The sequence below is a fragment of the Phanerochaete carnosa genome, assembly GCF_000300595.1.
Source record: "Phanerochaete carnosa HHB-10118-sp unplaced genomic scaffold PHACAscaffold_1, whole genome shotgun sequence".
In the NCBI taxonomy this organism is placed as follows: domain Eukaryota; kingdom Fungi; phylum Basidiomycota; class Agaricomycetes; order Polyporales; family Phanerochaetaceae; genus Phanerochaete; species Phanerochaete carnosa.
The window spans coordinates 46,446-61,712 of NW_006767628.1; the positions used below are offsets into that span (position 1 = coordinate 46,446).

Genomic DNA, 15,267 nt, shown 5'->3' on the forward strand with positions numbered 1-15,267 from the left:
GACTGGCGCTGATCACTCGGTCGTAGACTTCGAAGGCGAGGTGTTTGGTAGCAAGTTCCTCTAAGAACGATTTGAAATGTTAGGTGGCAGGAAACGTCGAGAACGTCGCGGTGTTTGCACAATATTGGGCGTCCATCTAATCTTGCGCTCATGAAGTGATAAGATCACATTGCCCGTCTTCTAGGGTTAAGGTTTCGCATTGCGTCCAAAAATTTGGACCTCGTGCTTGCGCCGTCTTTTCACTCGCTTCCTCCGCATTTTCTCTTATCTTCTTTCAAAATGGCTGCTACCCTGGCGAATGGCAGCGCAGATGCGCCTATTGAGGTGTCTGCTATCCCCACTGTTGTTGGTATCAACTTCGGTAACTCGTACGCGTCCATCGCAGTGCTAAACAAGGTACGCTTTACGAGGGTATCGTTCATCCAATAGACCAGATTCTGACAGCAACGCAGGAGGGAAATGCGGACTGTATTGCCAACGAAGACGGAGAGCGTCAGATTGCTTGCGCCATTGCGTTCCAGGGCGAGGAGATGGTGCGTTCGCGAGCTCCCTGTATGCGCCCACGAGTGACCAATCCTGCTCTAGTACATTGGCAATCAGGCCAAGCACCAACTCGTCAAGAACTCCCAAAACACTATTATTGGCTTCAGAAATTTACTGGGCAAAAAGTAAGTGATGTATTTTGCGGCGGGTGTCTCGTCCTCACTGCTACAGGTTCTCCGAGATCGCTGTCGACAAGCCAACGACTTCTGCGCTTGTTATCCAGCACCCCGATATCCCTGACACTCCTGCCTACAAGGTTCAAATTCTCCAGCCTGCGCCCACTCCTCTTCCTGTGTCCAAGGTCACCTCGGCTGCCGTTACCCCGGCAGCCTCGAACGTCGCAACCCCCAGGTCTGAGCCGATTTCCACCACTCGCATCCTGACCGTTAGCGAGGTTACTTCCGTCTTCTTGAGATCTCTCGTTCAATCAGCGGAAGACTTCCTCGGTCGTAAAGTGCAGGGTGCCGTCATTACAGTTCCGACCTGGTTTGGTGACGAGCAGAAGAAGGCCCTCGGGGACGCAGCTAGCGACGCTGGAGTCACCGTTCTGCAGTTGCTCGAGGAAGCTGGCGCTGCCGTCGTCACCACCACCTTGGCACCTCGCTCCGAGAACGACAGCCTTCCTGAAGACCGCACCCAGCTCCTCGTCGACCTCGGCGCATCTGGTCTCGAGCTGTCTCTGCTGTCCGTCCGCCAGGGCCTCGCACACTCGCTCGCCACGCTCTCCGACCACAGCGTCGGGGGAGACGCCATCGACGACAGGCTGATCAAGTTCTTCGCCAAAGAGTTCACCAAGAAGACCAAGACGCCGCTCACGGTCGCCCCTGCCACCGAACCCCAGGACAAGCGTGCCGAGGCGAGACTCCGCCTCGCAGTCGAGCATACCAAGCGCACGCTCTCCGCGTCGACCGGCGCCGCGACATGCTCCGTCGAGTCGCTCAAGGACGGCCTCGACTTCACTGGGGCAATCAACCGGCTGCGGTTCGACATGGAGATGCGTCCGATCTACGACGGCGTCTACAAGAAGGTTCAGGAGCTCGTCGAAGGAGCTGGCCTCGATCTCTACGATGTCGACGAGATCGTCTACGTCGGCGGCTCCGCGAGTCTGCCCGGGCTGGACGAGGCGCTCGCGGCGGGCTTCCATGAGAACGTTGTGACGCCGTTCACGGCAGGCACAGTCGTCGGTGGCGGCGTCGGCGACCCGACGACGATTCTCGCGCGCGGTGCAGCGCTCCAGGCGAAGCTGCTCGCGACGCTCGGCGAAGGTTCTGAGGAGGAGCGGGAGGTCAAGGCGGCGTTCGCGCCTAGCAGTCGGTGGCAGGAAGCGAAGGCGACGACCAAGACGATCGGACTCATCTTCCCTGAGGAAAACGCTGAGTCCGCACTTGGTGGGCAATGGATCCCTGTGGTGCTGCGCGAGACCGCGCTGCCGTGCCGGCGCACCGTGCGCTTTGATGTCGACCTCGGCGAGAGCGATGGCGACAAGAAGGTCGGCTTCGAGGTGTGGGAGATTAAGGAAGGTGTAAAGTTCACGAAAGAAGCGCCACCGAAGTTTGAGGGTGACGACGAAGACGCCGAGGAGGACGAGGAAGAGGAGGAGATCGAGACGAAGGAGAAGACGCTGGAGAAGGAGAGTCTGCTGACGTCGCTTGTGCTCGACGCCAAGAAAGCGCAGAAGGCAGGCGGCGGTCGCTCGAAGACGAAGTTAGAGGTGCAATTCATGATCGGCGAGAGTGGCGAACTGAGTATTACTGCGTTTGAGGCTCCCGATGGTGAAAAGGTGACCGCCAGCGTTGCTACATCTCTCTGATTTCTCGTAGTGGCATCACATTCGGACGAATGAGACATAGCACGTAGCTGATGCCCGTGTGAGAACTCGTTCGCTCGAGTTGAAGGACGATGCAGTCAATGTTGAAGACCTGGAAAAAGTATTTACGAATCGAAGTGCTAGAGGGCAATGCGTATGCATACATTCGCCGTGATACTAGCTTGATTACAGCTCATCGACGTTCTTACTGGGTAGGGAACGGTCATACCATAAGTCCGTCGCCCTTGCATCGTCGTCGATATCTCTCTTTAGTCCCTCTAACACACTCCGGTATCTTTCTATGTCGATTTGACCAAAATCGGACTTTCCAGGTAAAGCCGGATCCTCTCGTATAGACCTGAGAATATCTTCCTGTGTGATCTGTGGCACAGGTGAAGCTGAATAGCTGAGGATGTAATCAAGATATTTCTTGCTGTAAGCGGCAAACTTGATGTATTCGCTGGAAATACTCGAACTTTCGTCACTCGAGCGTGAGCTTTGGTCGATTCGAACATGACGTCCGCGGCGTTCCTCAAAGTCCTGTCCAGTTTGTAAGTAAGCCTGACTTTGCAATTGCAAACTCAAGAACGCCGAAGAGTGGATGGAGGAAGGGAGGAAGAGCGAATATTCTGCGTACTTTAATATCTTTCCACAAGCTTTGATCTTCATCATGGACCGCGGAGTCCGGAACAAAGCGCGTGGTCCTTAACATGATGGGTACTTGGACGCCTTGAGACATGGTACGCAAGTCCTTCGCTAATTCTTCGTTGCCCGCGGCGTTGCGAAGGTGTAGGGACGAGAAACGCATTAGATAAAACCCATAAGACTTCATGGTAAACTCGTTGTCGCGGCAGGCGGCTAGGAAGTCTATTGCTGTCTTGAGTGAGAACGCAGAGATGCAAGCAGATGCAAGACCTGCGTGCCCCTCGCCTCGATCTACGTGATATAGCGAGTCGCAGCGCTTAGAGTTGAGAAGGAACTCGCCGAATGTAACGTGTAAAGGAGTCACGCAACCATTTGAGCTCGTGACGAACAGAACGGAGGACAGACGGGATAGTATATCGTCGCCATCCTCCTTCGACAGACCGATCCCCCCGGCCAGGGCATGGTTCTCAGATATTCTATTCTGGATGACGTCCTTCTTGAACAGATCGTTTCCGAGAAGTGTAATGGCGCCGGGTGGTAGTAAGGTGAACTGTAGAGCGATGATGGCTAGCAGCGATAGCAAGCAGCCGTGTAGACGAGGGAACTGCTGCAGGTATGGAGGGGGGTATGCCGACCGCAATATATCGAGATACATTGAATCCATGGGTGATGATTCTGTTGGCGAAAGCACAGCCGCGAAGGCTTCCTCTTGGTTCGGGTGCCTCTCCAGGGTGTCCAGGGCAGTACGAGCAAAGATAAACAGTCCTCCGGCGCGCTTAACGAGGTCTGCCACAGAGTGAGAGTTGCTGAGCACTCTCTCTTCGTACAAGGGCATCTTGAGCAGAGCGTCCGTCAGATAGCGTTCGACATCGCCCTCCCAGTCTTCAAGGGTATCGTTGAGGTTCCGCATGTGCACAATATTGGCGACGTCCTAGTGAGTCTTGCCTTGATATGACGTACTGGTCGCGACGTGGCGAAGATATACAACCAGGGCACCTTGTGGACCAACTTAACAAGGAGTCTTAGTGAGGTGGACAATTCTTCCTCCTCTATGCACTCATCAAGTGCATCAAGGACAAGGAAGACCGGAGCCTGGTGGGATGTGGAAGCCTTGACGAGAGGCCGATAGAGGAGCATGTTGAAGGCGTACTCGATCTGCTGGCGGTCGCCCTGCTTAATGTACTCTCGGGAAGCATTGACAATGTGAGCACGAAGAGAGGGTTGGAATGAGGCAAGTTGGCGGGCAAGGGTGGGGAATAGTAGGCGAGCCGATCCTTTGTTTTTGTCACCGCGAACGAAGAAGAACGACGCGCCAAGGAGAGAAACACTGGGCGGCGACGACTCGAAGTCGGCAAGACGCTTGCAGAGCTGGTGGGCAATAGCAGTCTTCCCCACACCGGCACTGCCGGCGAGAAAGTAAAAGCGCTTGGGACTCGACTCAGGGAAGCGGCCAGTGGACCAAAGGTCAAGCTCGTCGAAGAGATCTTTCCGAGTGCCTTCCTTGAAGCCGCTCTTGCGCTCGTCGACGGAGTGATATCCTGCATCTGCCCGGACCAGGCTGTCGATAACCCTCTGTTCGCCTTCAACAGTCACGTAAGTCAAGTTTGGAATATGGATACAGTGCTGTGGCCTGCTTACTCGCTTCCTTCAAGAGATGTTGGATCTCCTGTATGCCTTTGTCAATCGCAAGTTGAGATTTGTGCTGCAAGAAATTAGAATGAAAGATAATAAGAGTACGACTGGTGTCATTGCATACATGGAATTCATTGACGGCGATCCCTAGACTATTCTCCATGCGCTTCAGGGCAGTCTTGTTCCGTGACGCATCCGTGATGCCCCTGAGGAATCCGCGGACTCGACCGGCGTCGACCTTCAGTTTGCGAGCAGCTTTCACGAGGTCTCCGAGTTTTCTTGATTGCCATTAGTCTCTTGTTAACTACTATCATAGACGTTCCACCGTACCTTAACAAATCCTGAGCCCCACTCGTGAGCTCTTCAGAGTACGCGATCTTATCCATTGCTTCCATTGTCTTATCTTCGTCTCCGCCATAGCGGGCTATCAAAATATTCGCACTCTCAAGCGTCTCCTTGATGGCAGATCCTAACGCCTTTGCCTTTGCGATAAAAGCCTCTCGTGACTCTTTGTTCGCTCGGGCGGCCTGCAATTTGCAAAGGTATGAGGCACTCATGAGAGATATCGTTCAAACCCACTCACCTCGACGATGTCTATGATAGTCGATAACGCTTTCGGTATGAGGCCCAGCCCAGGTACGGGGGCGAGATCGAGAGCAGTCTCAAGAACATCGAGAATAGGCTTGGCAGCACCCAGTGCAATGTCCGAGATTTCATCTCGACGACCGGGCCTGGTCCTAGTCATAGCCAGTGATAATTAATGAACGTGGGGATGGAGCGGGGAGCGGGGGGAGGTGGCAGGGACAGGGGGAGGTGGCGGGGGCGGTGAAGGAGTGTGAGGAAGGACGACGGGGTTGAGTTAGCTTCGTGTCTGAAGTGCTCCAGCTTCATGGTCGTTAATACTGACGAGTATGACAGCGGCAGCTCCAAACCATATGTAGATCGACACCTAGCGCCCCCGTAATGCCTGCTCCTGGGTGATCGAGGCAACGCCGAAGAAAGATGGAACATGGTGTTCAAGCCATGTTCGCGTAGCAAGCTCAACAACAACTGATGCCTTTCCGCAGCAAAATCTATATCTGCATACAGTCGTTAAGCTCATGATACATAAAAATGAAAAATCTGTAAGAAATGTCTCTCTTCGGTAAGCCTCTTCGGAACTTGACAGCAGTGTGGTGCCCATAAACAACATGAGTGGATACGATGTGCTGCCAAATGTACTTGAGAAAGAGAGAGGAGCCAGCAGAGCGAAGCCGGACGTTACGTGCCCTATGCGTTATCAGCTTAACGACTGTATCCAGACCAGAGGTCGGCGTAGTGATAGGACGCTGCATTCTTGTGTAGGCGACCGTCCCAGATGTCCCGCGCTGAGGGCAAGCTTAGATGCGAGGGTGGACAGAATCAAAAGCGAATCATAATGCAAGATTGAGAGTCTTACCCTGTAGATCATTGCTTTGCTAATGATATGTTACTCATACGCCGCCAACTTCAACATCAGGGAAGAATGGCTTTGTCATATAGTGCCACGAAGCTATTGTAGAGGTCGAAGCACTCGGCGCATGGTCCCCGGGCCCCCTTACCTAGCAAGAACCCGACGCGTCCTTGCCCCAGGGGCAAGCACCGGACGCACTCTTACTGCCGGGGTACTCACGTAGCAGCTCTGTGGCATACCGGTAATTCACTCAACCTGAGCAATGTACCCTGTATGGCGAAATTGAGCAGTAATCACACAGTTTCACCATACAGGTATAATACGAATAATCCGGATGACAAGATGATCATGCTGTTTGTGATGCGCCTAGGCAAGGGGAGTCGATGATATCGAACATGACAGACCGGTAGGAGTGCAGGAGACAGCAGCACCGGTGCAGGGGCAGAGGGAAAGTGACGGTGCCAGGTGGATGGTCGTGTGTAAGGAGCGAATAAGACTCGGAGCACAGCGGAGACGGCGGCGGAAATGCCAGATCGTCAGGCACTGCTGCTCGTGCGTCGCGCGGAATGGCTTGCCCTGTAGTGCACGAACGACAAGAACGATGGCTTGTCCTCCTGCGGGCGGAGCTGGAGGATGAACGGTGGTAGAGGGTGTAGCAATGCGTTGTCGAGCAACAAGCATAAACAATAGCGGATGGCGCGGCGACGCGTCATTGAGTAGCGAGTGGCAGCGGCGAGGACAGGCTTATGAGTGGCAGGAGCATAATAAATAAGTGGCGGGCACGCCGGGCTCGCGTAACTTAGGTTGTTATGCCATAATGGCCATGTATCATAGCTAGTACAATCCCACTGTAGAACAGATTCAATATACTCTCTAATGCTTTGATAATACCTGTATGGTGAAACTGTGTGATTACTTTATCTTTAACCAGATGGCCTGAAAGTGGGCAAATGGTTCCTTACTATTTTTTAACCCCTTACATGCCCTCTGCCCTTTATATACCCAGCGCTGCATGCCCCCGATCGATCCTGTTACTTCCTTGCGCTTACCCCACCCACGTTAGTGCTCCAGTTTCACTGTACTAGTCGCCTGCGCCCGAGCCGCCGCAGGTGGCAAGAACCAGAAGGTTGCTCACCTCCATAAACAAACACACATGTACATTTATATTTTCCGGAGAGTCACGAGGATGCTACCTGAGTGAGCATATGCCAATCATGGCCGCACAAGACGCCAACCTCGAGAACAGCCGCCACGAGAACGACTACCTGGAGAATATTTATCGCGTAGCGGAGCGAAGCCGTCTCTTGTCCTGATTACTGTACTATTACTTCACCCCTAATTACAATATTAATGTAAACCAGCGGGCACCAGCCGGCCCTCACCTACACGTGATAGTAGTGCTCCTCTCTGCTCCTGTCGATGAAAGTACAATGGCGAACGCCCCCTTCGGATCATCTGGGTGGCTCTGCAAGACGTCCACAATAGTACGGGCAGAAACAAACAGTCCTCCGGCGCGCTCAACGAGGTCTATCAGAATGTCAGAGTCCTTGCGCAAATTATCTCGGTACGACGGCATGTCGACCATCGCATCCACTATGTAGAGTACGACATCGCTAGCCCAAGGCTTAAGCGTGCTGTTGAAATCCAATACGTGTGCAACATCGGCGACCTTCGGAGAGGTGAGTATTGTCTTAATATAAGGTTCTGGTCGTGACGCGGCGAAGATATATAGCCAGGGCACTGTGCGAACCAAGTCGACGAGGAGTTCAAATGAATTAGACAACTCTTCATGTTATGCACACTCATCCAGCGCATCCAGGACAAGCAAGACCCATGCCGGGGGGGATATGGAAGCCTTGGTGAGAGGCTGGTGAAGGAGCTGCTCGAAGATATACTTGGCCTGCTGGCGACCGCCTTGCTTGATGTATTCTTGGGCACCGTCGGCGATGTGAGAACGAAGAGAGGGGAGTGAGGCGAATTGGCGTGCAAGGGTGGGGAACAGTAGTCGAGCCGATCCCTTGTGTTCGTCACCACGAACGAAGAAGAACGACGCACCGAGGGTAGCACCGGAGAACGGCAATTTGGGATCAGCGACACGCATGCAGAGCTGGTGAGCAATTGCACTCTTCCCCGCACCGGAGTTGGCAGTAAGAAGATAGAAATGTTTCGGACTTGACTCAGGGAAGCGGCCAGCCGACCAAACGTCAAGCTCGTCGAAGAGATCCTCGAGTGCCTTTCAAGAAGCCCTTCTTGCGCTCATCGATGGTGAGATATCCTGCATCAGCCCAGGCTATGCCGCAGATAGCTCTTTGTTCGTCTTCAATAGCCACGTAAATCAAGTTTGGAATACGGATACGGTACAGTGAACCGCTTACCCGCTTCCTTCGAGAGATGTTGAATCATCTGGACGCCTTTGTTAATCGCAGCTTGAGATTTGAGCTACATGCAATTAAAACGACGGATGATGAGAGTACGGCGGGTATCACTACGCACCTGGAATTCTTCGACGGCGTACGCTAGCTCGAACTTCATGTCCTCTAAGACGGCCTCATTCCATAACCCATAAATGATACCCTTGAGGAATCCTCCGCCCTTCAGCTCTCCAACATGCATCTCAAGTTCTTTAATAGAACTTAATTGGCATCAGTCTCTCGTTGACTGATGTCATAGGTGTCCTGCCGTACCTTGACAAAACCTGTAGCCCGCTAGTAAGGTCTTCAGAGCGCGCACAATCTCATTCATAGCTTTCTCCATCATATCCTCATCTCTGCTGTAGCGGGCTACAGAAGTATTCGCGCCCTGGAATGTCTCTTTGATGACAGATTCCACCGCCTTTGCCTCCTTGACAAAAGTTCGTCGCAACTCTTTGTTCCTTCGGACGGCCTGCGGAAATATGGAATATTTAGGAGAGATTTCGTCCATTGAGGAACTAAAATCCACTCGCCTCGACATTGTCTATGATAGCTAATAACGCTTTCGGTATGAGGCCCAACCCACGCACAGGGACGAGATCGAGTCCGGCTTCAACAACATCGGAAATAGGTTTGGCAGCGCCCAGTGTCATTGCCAGAATTTCGTCTTGACAGTCAGAAGTCATGGTCAGTGAGCATCGATAAATCAGATGGTGATGGTTGCAAGGAACCTGAGGACGACGGGGTTGAGCTTACCCTCCTATCCTACTGACACTGCTGACGTGCGGGATTATGTAAGCACCGCCGCGCCTCAAAGGCGCGCTGACGAAGGCTTGCGAGCGATATCAAGAGAGCCCCGAGCATCAGGGAGCCATGAGAGCTTATAGGCACACGAAGCATGTTGATATTTACGGATAATAGTTTTTTGTGGTTTATAACGAAGAACCCCAAAAATGGGTTAGGCGGCATCCGGTGTGATACCTCGAATTTTGTCTCGACGGTCGGAAGTCATGCAGTCATGGCCAACGAGTATCGAGTATCTATGAACTCAGACGGTGAACAGGATTCCGCCTACGGACACCAGGGAAGCACGCGTGGCTGTTGATAGTTCGCAGTAAGCTATCGCAGAGCAAGCCTAGCCACACGGAGGCCAGTGCAATGGCGTTGTCGGGTTTGTGATCCTTTCGTGACTTTCTGTGACTATTACAGGACCAGATAAGGTAAATTTGAAAGGAGCATGGAACAAAATCACAGACTGCAGTTGTATGCAAACGACTGTAAAGTTGGACAGGACCGGCCTTTACAAAGTCAGCATGTCAATGAGCTTGGGCCCGCCTCTGTCGCGCGTCGGGAGCACACGAAGTGATATTTGGTTGCAAAAACTATAGCAACGGCATCAGGCTGTTGTATACCCAAGCGCTACAGCGCTAAAATCTCCTAGAATCAAGTCTGCCGCCTTCTCTGCGATGCCATACACCGTCGCACTTAAGTGCGCGCTGATCTGGAGCGGCATGACCGACGCGTCGACGACGCGGACGTTCTCGGTCCCGTATACTTTCAAATGTGCGTCGACCACACCTACGCCACGGACAAACGTCAGTGCCATGGTACGCCTAACGATACGGAGAAACGCACCACCAAGTTCACGCCGCATCATCGCAGCAGTCCCAATTGGGTGGTCGTTCGAGATGTACGCCCCGCGCACCCACCCCGCCCAGTCTGCGTCTGCGCCGCCGTCGCCGGTCGGGTCGGGCACCACGGAGGTGCCGGGCACAGTCTCGGCCGTGACGATCCCGCTCAGCGGCGGGCTGCGCAGGAGCTTGCGTACCGCACGTGCACCGGCGATCGCGACGTGGAGGTCAAAGTCGACGGCGAGGTACGCGGCACGGATGGTGGGGCGTGCAAATGGGTCTTTACTCTATCACGCGTGAGCATCGCGTAGGAGATGAATGATGAAGAAAAGCATACTACGATGGAGAGATTCCCGCGGCTGAAGGGAAGGAGACCCCAGACATTCATGCCCAGGCTGTCGGATGCAGGCTCGTAGAAGAACATTTCGAGTATTGCCGCTAGAGAATGTCGTTCAATGATGTTGTTTGCGGGAATACAGATTCTCTTACCATTATCGTTGAGAATATTGCTGGCTTGGATCCGCATAATCTCTTCCAAAGCCTCTGCACTGATGCCGCCCCCTGCAGCAGCTTGACTAGCAGCCCATTGAGAGATACCATCATCGATGACATCAGAAACGTTGCAGGAGCCATTGAGGGCGCCGAAGGCGAAAAGCGAGCTGACGTTAGGGAAGCCGATGGCGTCTAGGACGCGGGTGCCTCCTGTATCGTTGCCAGTCGAGCCCGCAGCAAGAGGCGTTGCTGCCTGCGAAGGGTAGTGCATCAGAACCACTCCACAGTATAGTAGCCAGCAGTAACATTTGACGCACCTGATCCTGTAGATTCCGCCCCACGCCCTCGAGCGCCACGACGACGTCAATGTCGAGGTCGTCAAGCAGACTCCGGGGACCGATGCCGGACAATTGGAGCAATGCCGGCGATTGGATCGCACCTGCTGATAGGATAATCTCGTAATTGGCATACACGGTGACTTCCGGCTGCGAGCTGTTGACTGAAGAATTCGAAGGTGTCGGAGCAAACTGCACGGCGTATGCATGTTGAAGGCCACTGCTGTTAGACTGCGTAAATAGGATCCGCGTAGCCTGTGAACGTCGATATTGTTGAGTGAGAAACACTCAGCCAACCGTGAAGTGGAGCGTACCGTATGCCCTACAAGTACGACCCAGTTGTTACGGGAATTCTCGACAGGTGTGAGGTACGCTTCTGCAGACGACGATCTGTGATCATCTCTGGCAGGGTCTATGCTCTACTTCGCGCACACTCAGAACCCGTTCAGAGTGCATTGTCTGGGGATGCTCACCAGCGGGGTGACAAACACTCCGGTCGGCCTTCCATCATTCACGTCCGCGCCCTGTGCAAGCTCAAAGCCTACTGCACTCTTGCAAGTTGCGATGAAAGCGCTCTGCTTGATCCCAGCGCCGGATGCATTGCTTGGCATGAGATCGGCATTGGTGAAAGAGCCTTGAACGGGCCCAGAGAACCCGTGGAAGGGAGGCTCGTAGGACGCGTTGAGTTGAGCACGTTGCAGTGCATCCGGTGGGTGAAATGTCTCGCTCTGGACGACACGCGTAAGTCACAATTGTGTTCAAATAGAGGTAGAACGCAGCCAACCTTCTTCATGTAGCTCAAAAGACCTCGCTCGCCGGACCATCCCCAACCAACTGCTCTCTCCCCGGGTGTCAATAGCTCATTCCACGAGTCGTATTGCGCGTCTTGCCCGCGCGTCCATGCAGCGCCGTTAATAGAGCTGGAGCCACCTAGTGTCTTCCCCCTAGACAGTGCGTGTAGGTGAGCAGCGGCCATGGATGATGCACTAGGAAAAAATCGTACCCGTCAATAGTTCGTCCTTCAACCGTAGACCAGCTCCAATCAAGCGGTCCGCCGAGTACGGCACCGTATTCGAGCAAGCTTTCTGTCGCGAGGTCGGTGCGATTGTCTAGCCCGGCTTCGATGGTCAGGACGCTGGTGTTCGGATGGGAGGAGAGTCGCGCGGAGAGTGCGAGCCCAGCGGTACCGCCGCCAATGACCACAAAGTCGAAATGTGTAGTGTTCGGCGGGACAGTGGTGATGATGCTCGGCCGTGCTTGCTGAGCGCAAGCCAAGACTGTAAGTGCTGAGAAGGCGAGACCGGCGAGGGACGTTGCCATGGCTGCCGAGATGTCGTCCAGGCGGAAGGGGATATGACGAGACCACGGTGCCAAGCGTTAATCATATGAGCTTTATATGCATTCTGGAGCGCCAGATCTAGGCGTCATCGCAGTGAGAAGTCGGTAATCGTGCAGGTGGTAAGGAACTTCACAGTGCAGGTGTGATTGGAATGATGAAGCTTATTGCTGGAGCACATGGCCGCACGGCATGCTGATGCCGAGGTCATCGGCGACGATCTTCATCCTCGATCGCAGGGGTGTCCAAGCAAAGGTGTGCAGACTCGCAGCTTGCGTAGGTAGCACGCTCGTGTGCCATCGGTATCAAACAGCGTACGATCTTGTGGATTCTGCAGCTCGAGTACGCGAACGATTATCCTCCCTGCGCCATAAACAAAGGCATACTATGAGAGATAGCTGGACACGCAGTATAGTTTGCAGCGTACCTGGTATGGGAAACCCGACAATACTCGACCCGCGACCGTCTCCAACCAAGTCTTCGCCACCGCTGTACATGGCATATGCTCAGCATAGATTCTGCTCCCTGACAGTCATTCACGCACTAGAAATCGAGAAAGATCCAGCCGCCTGCTTGTCGCGCGGTGTTCCCCCCTGCCATGACAGATCGAATGTGGCGATGCCGCTTGTCGGCCTGCTGGGGTCGGTCCTTAGCCGTTCTGCGCGTCTTCAAATGCAATGTTGCGTCTATAAGGGTAGCAACTGCAATAGAATAAACAGCATTGACAATGTATATGATGAGAGCCTTTGCATTTGTGCGTCGTTTCGTGGTAAGGTAGAGGTCGCCAGGAACGGGCACCCGTTATGTAAGCAGACGCCGGCCAACAATGACGGCCTTAATGGCGGCGGGCGCACCAGTGTTGGTTGGTTAACGAACCGAGTAACCGGTTAAAGGTTAACTATCGTGACTAGTCATTGACTAGTTAATTAGTCACCCGCTAACTCTAACTAAGCGGTTCTCCGGGTCCATCCACGTGACCTCCTAAGAAGCACTGGGCGTTTACTGACCGAGTGGCTTGCTGCGTCCTCGCCAAACCCTTGAGGTCTGCGCATGGACTCTGTCTTATAGTCAAAACAAATGCAACTTTTTTTTACCCTCTTCATCTCCTTTGCACTGAGTGTGCCATGTCTGGGCAGAAACCAGGAAGAACTGGCTGGTGGAGGAGGCATTTTATTGACCATCCGCTTAAAGGCAAGCATGCCTGGCATACGCAAATCCTGACACAACTAGCTCGGGAAAATTCAAGGCTATTTGTTGCAGCTGCTTTATTCATGAGCTAACAAAAGCAAAGGATGCTAATCCCCTTCTGGATGAGAAAGCTTTCGAGGAACAGCATGAGTACTGCAAAAAGCATTAGCAGATACTGTTGCTGACTATGTTAGTTTGGAGACCATCTATAAATGAAGAGTGCATATGGCTCACCACCTCAAAGCCAACAATGATCAATCATCTGAGCAACTGCAAGCAGGTCCTAGCAGAGGTGAGGGCCTCTGCAAGATCAGAGAAGGCGAATCAGAAGGGAGCAAACAACAATGACTCTGATTCTGATGGAGGGGATGTCAACATCCCGGATCTGTTGAACGCACACGATCCGGCTGCCATCCTGCGGAATTATCTCTCTGATGCAATTCCGACAGCATCTGGTCAACTTCAAAGGTCATTCTCACTGCCCACCACATTCCAAAGCGGTCTGTATGCTCCAATTGTCCCGGCAGACATCTCAGCAGGTATGTATTGCTTTCACAAAGCATCCTACATGATTGAAAGTTGTGTTTAATACTAGGAAGCCGTGCCATATCCTCCATTACCCTTGGTGTTCAGCAGCTTCCACCATCCACTGCTCCAGCTGCCCACTTGCCTTCTCTGAGCCCTACGGTCACGTCATCCTTTTCAGGGCAGATTCCCAATTTTCCTCTGACCTGCCCCCCTCCTCCGGCCATGAGACACCTTGGCAGATGCTCTTCATCCACGCTGCAGCTGTGTGCCCAGCCTGAGACTGCTACCTGGTCTGACAGCCGCCAGAAGCACTGGGAAACACTTATCACACATTTGACAGTGGCGGCAAATTTTCCGCATCGCTGGGTTGAGAGCTCTGAGTGGATCACACTCGTGAATGAGTTTATGCCAGGTGCAAAGCTGTTCTCTCGAAAAAAGCTCACCGAGACTCTCATTCCATAAAAGCTTGAGAAAGTGCGCACAACAACACAAGCAAATCTGGAGAAGAACTCATTAGGCTACAGAACTTTCCAACTGGATGGCTAGACAGGCAGATTTCGTCACTTCCTGGGCTTCATGTTCACAGCTACAGTATCAGTTAGTGATGTGCGGGCCCGGCTTGGGCTCAAAGCCCGGGCTTGGGCTTGTGGCAACGTCGAGCCGAGCCCTGAGCCCGAGCCGAGCCTAAGCCCGGCCCAAGCCTTGGGCTTAAGCTCGGGCTTGCTCACAATACAACGAGTGTTCTGGTGCTATCAAAAGGGAATGTATTTGGGTGTAGTAGATTAATACTGCATGTACTCACTAAATTATAACCTCCAGAAGATCTACATCTGCGGAACAAGTCGAGTCGCAGCGAAGTCCACGAGCGTGCGCCTACGGCAGGCACCAGATGGTGACGCACAATCGTGCTCGGTGGGAGCTGTTACATCTAGAATATCTGCATTTTGTCTTCTATGTGCATATTAGGTCGCTCTCTCCTCATTCTGAACTTAGGGAACGGTAACGGAGCCAGCACACCCAAGCCTGGGCTTCCAGGCCGGGCTTGGGCTTGACTACGCTCCGAGCCCGGCCTTGAGCCTGCTGCCGGGCTTGACTCGGGCCAGGCTTTTTGGGCCGGGCTTGGCGGGCTTGGAGGCTTTGAGGCCTGGCCCGCACATCACTAGTATCAGTGAGTTTGTTGTCTGATTGAAGCTTATGGCTGTTAATAATTGCTCTCTGCTTGCTGCAGGTTGTTCCAGTTAAGCTCAAGGACACATCCTGTGAGAGCAAGACTGTGGTCAACCTGCT

At 53.3% G+C, this 15,267-nt stretch overlaps 4 protein-coding genes across 4 annotated transcripts; 1 reads left to right on the top strand and 3 right to left on the bottom strand.

Moving 5' to 3' along the window:
- Nucleotides 1-255: 255 nt before the first annotated feature.
- Nucleotides 256-2,499, top strand: PHACADRAFT_246016 (uncharacterized protein). The gene is made up of 4 exons (XM_007389589.1): nucleotides 256-396; nucleotides 453-533; nucleotides 586-668; nucleotides 715-2,499. The coding sequence occupies exons 1-4, from the start codon at nucleotides 280-282 to the stop codon at nucleotides 2,351-2,353; spliced, it is 1,920 nt and encodes a 639-aa protein (XP_007389651.1). The 5' UTR covers nucleotides 256-279; the 3' UTR covers nucleotides 2,354-2,499.
- A 37-nt stretch (nucleotides 2,500-2,536) lies between these two features.
- Nucleotides 2,537-5,372, bottom strand: PHACADRAFT_189303 (uncharacterized protein; the record flags this gene model as incomplete). Its single annotated transcript, XM_007389590.1, has 7 exons — nucleotides 2,537-2,890; nucleotides 2,988-3,926; nucleotides 3,956-4,575; nucleotides 4,634-4,697; nucleotides 4,752-4,905; nucleotides 4,958-5,154; nucleotides 5,211-5,372. The coding sequence occupies 7 exons, from the start codon at nucleotides 5,370-5,372 to the stop codon at nucleotides 2,537-2,539; spliced, it is 2,490 nt and encodes an 829-aa protein (XP_007389652.1).
- Nucleotides 5,373-7,346: 1,974 nt separating this feature from the next.
- Nucleotides 7,347-8,403, bottom strand: PHACADRAFT_246017 (uncharacterized protein). Its single transcript, XM_007389591.1, has one exon. The coding sequence runs from the start codon at nucleotides 8,158-8,160 to the stop codon at nucleotides 7,852-7,854; it is 309 nt and encodes a 102-aa protein (XP_007389653.1). The 5' UTR covers nucleotides 8,161-8,403; the 3' UTR covers nucleotides 7,347-7,851.
- Nucleotides 8,404-9,679: 1,276 nt separating this feature from the next.
- On the bottom strand, nucleotides 9,680-12,638 carry PHACADRAFT_179599 (uncharacterized protein). Its single transcript, XM_007389592.1, has 9 exons — nucleotides 11,932-12,638; nucleotides 11,713-11,872; nucleotides 11,402-11,656; nucleotides 11,243-11,347; nucleotides 10,911-11,183; nucleotides 10,591-10,846; nucleotides 10,439-10,539; nucleotides 10,106-10,388; nucleotides 9,680-10,048 (listed from the first exon to the last, which is right to left on the bottom strand). Exons 1-9 carry the CDS (start codon nucleotides 12,246-12,248, stop codon nucleotides 9,867-9,869), a joined length of 1,932 nt encoding a protein of 643 aa, XP_007389654.1. The 5' UTR covers nucleotides 12,249-12,638; the 3' UTR covers nucleotides 9,680-9,866.
- Between the last annotated feature and the right edge of the window lie 2,629 nt (nucleotides 12,639-15,267).

Excerpts from the sequence above, each read along its gene's own strand:
- PHACADRAFT_246016 (XM_007389589.1), top strand. The coding sequence starts at position 280 with ATGGCTGCTACCCTGGCGAATGGCAGCGCAGATGCGCCTATTGAGGTG. Across the intron at positions 397-452 it reads CCATCGCAGTGCTAAACAAG|GAGGGAAATGCGGACTGTAT; the intron begins GTACGCTTTACG and ends ACAGCAACGCAG. Across the intron at positions 534-585 it reads CGTTCCAGGGCGAGGAGATG|TACATTGGCAATCAGGCCAA; the intron begins GTGCGTTCGCGA and ends ATCCTGCTCTAG.
- PHACADRAFT_246017 (XM_007389591.1), bottom strand. The coding sequence starts at position 8,160 with ATGCGTGTCGCTGATCCCAAATTGCCGTTCTCCGGTGCTACCCTCGGT.
- PHACADRAFT_179599 (XM_007389592.1), bottom strand. The coding sequence starts at position 12,248 with ATGGCAACGTCCCTCGCCGGTCTCGCCTTCTCAGCACTTACAGTCTTG. Across the intron at positions 11,873-11,931 it reads GAAGGACGAACTATTGACGG|GGGGAAGACACTAGGTGGCT; the intron begins GTACGATTTTTT and ends CGCACTGTCTAG. Across the intron at positions 11,348-11,401 it reads GAGTGTTTGTCACCCCGCTG|AGCATAGACCCTGCCAGAGA; the intron begins GTGAGCATCCCC and ends TGCGCGAAGTAG.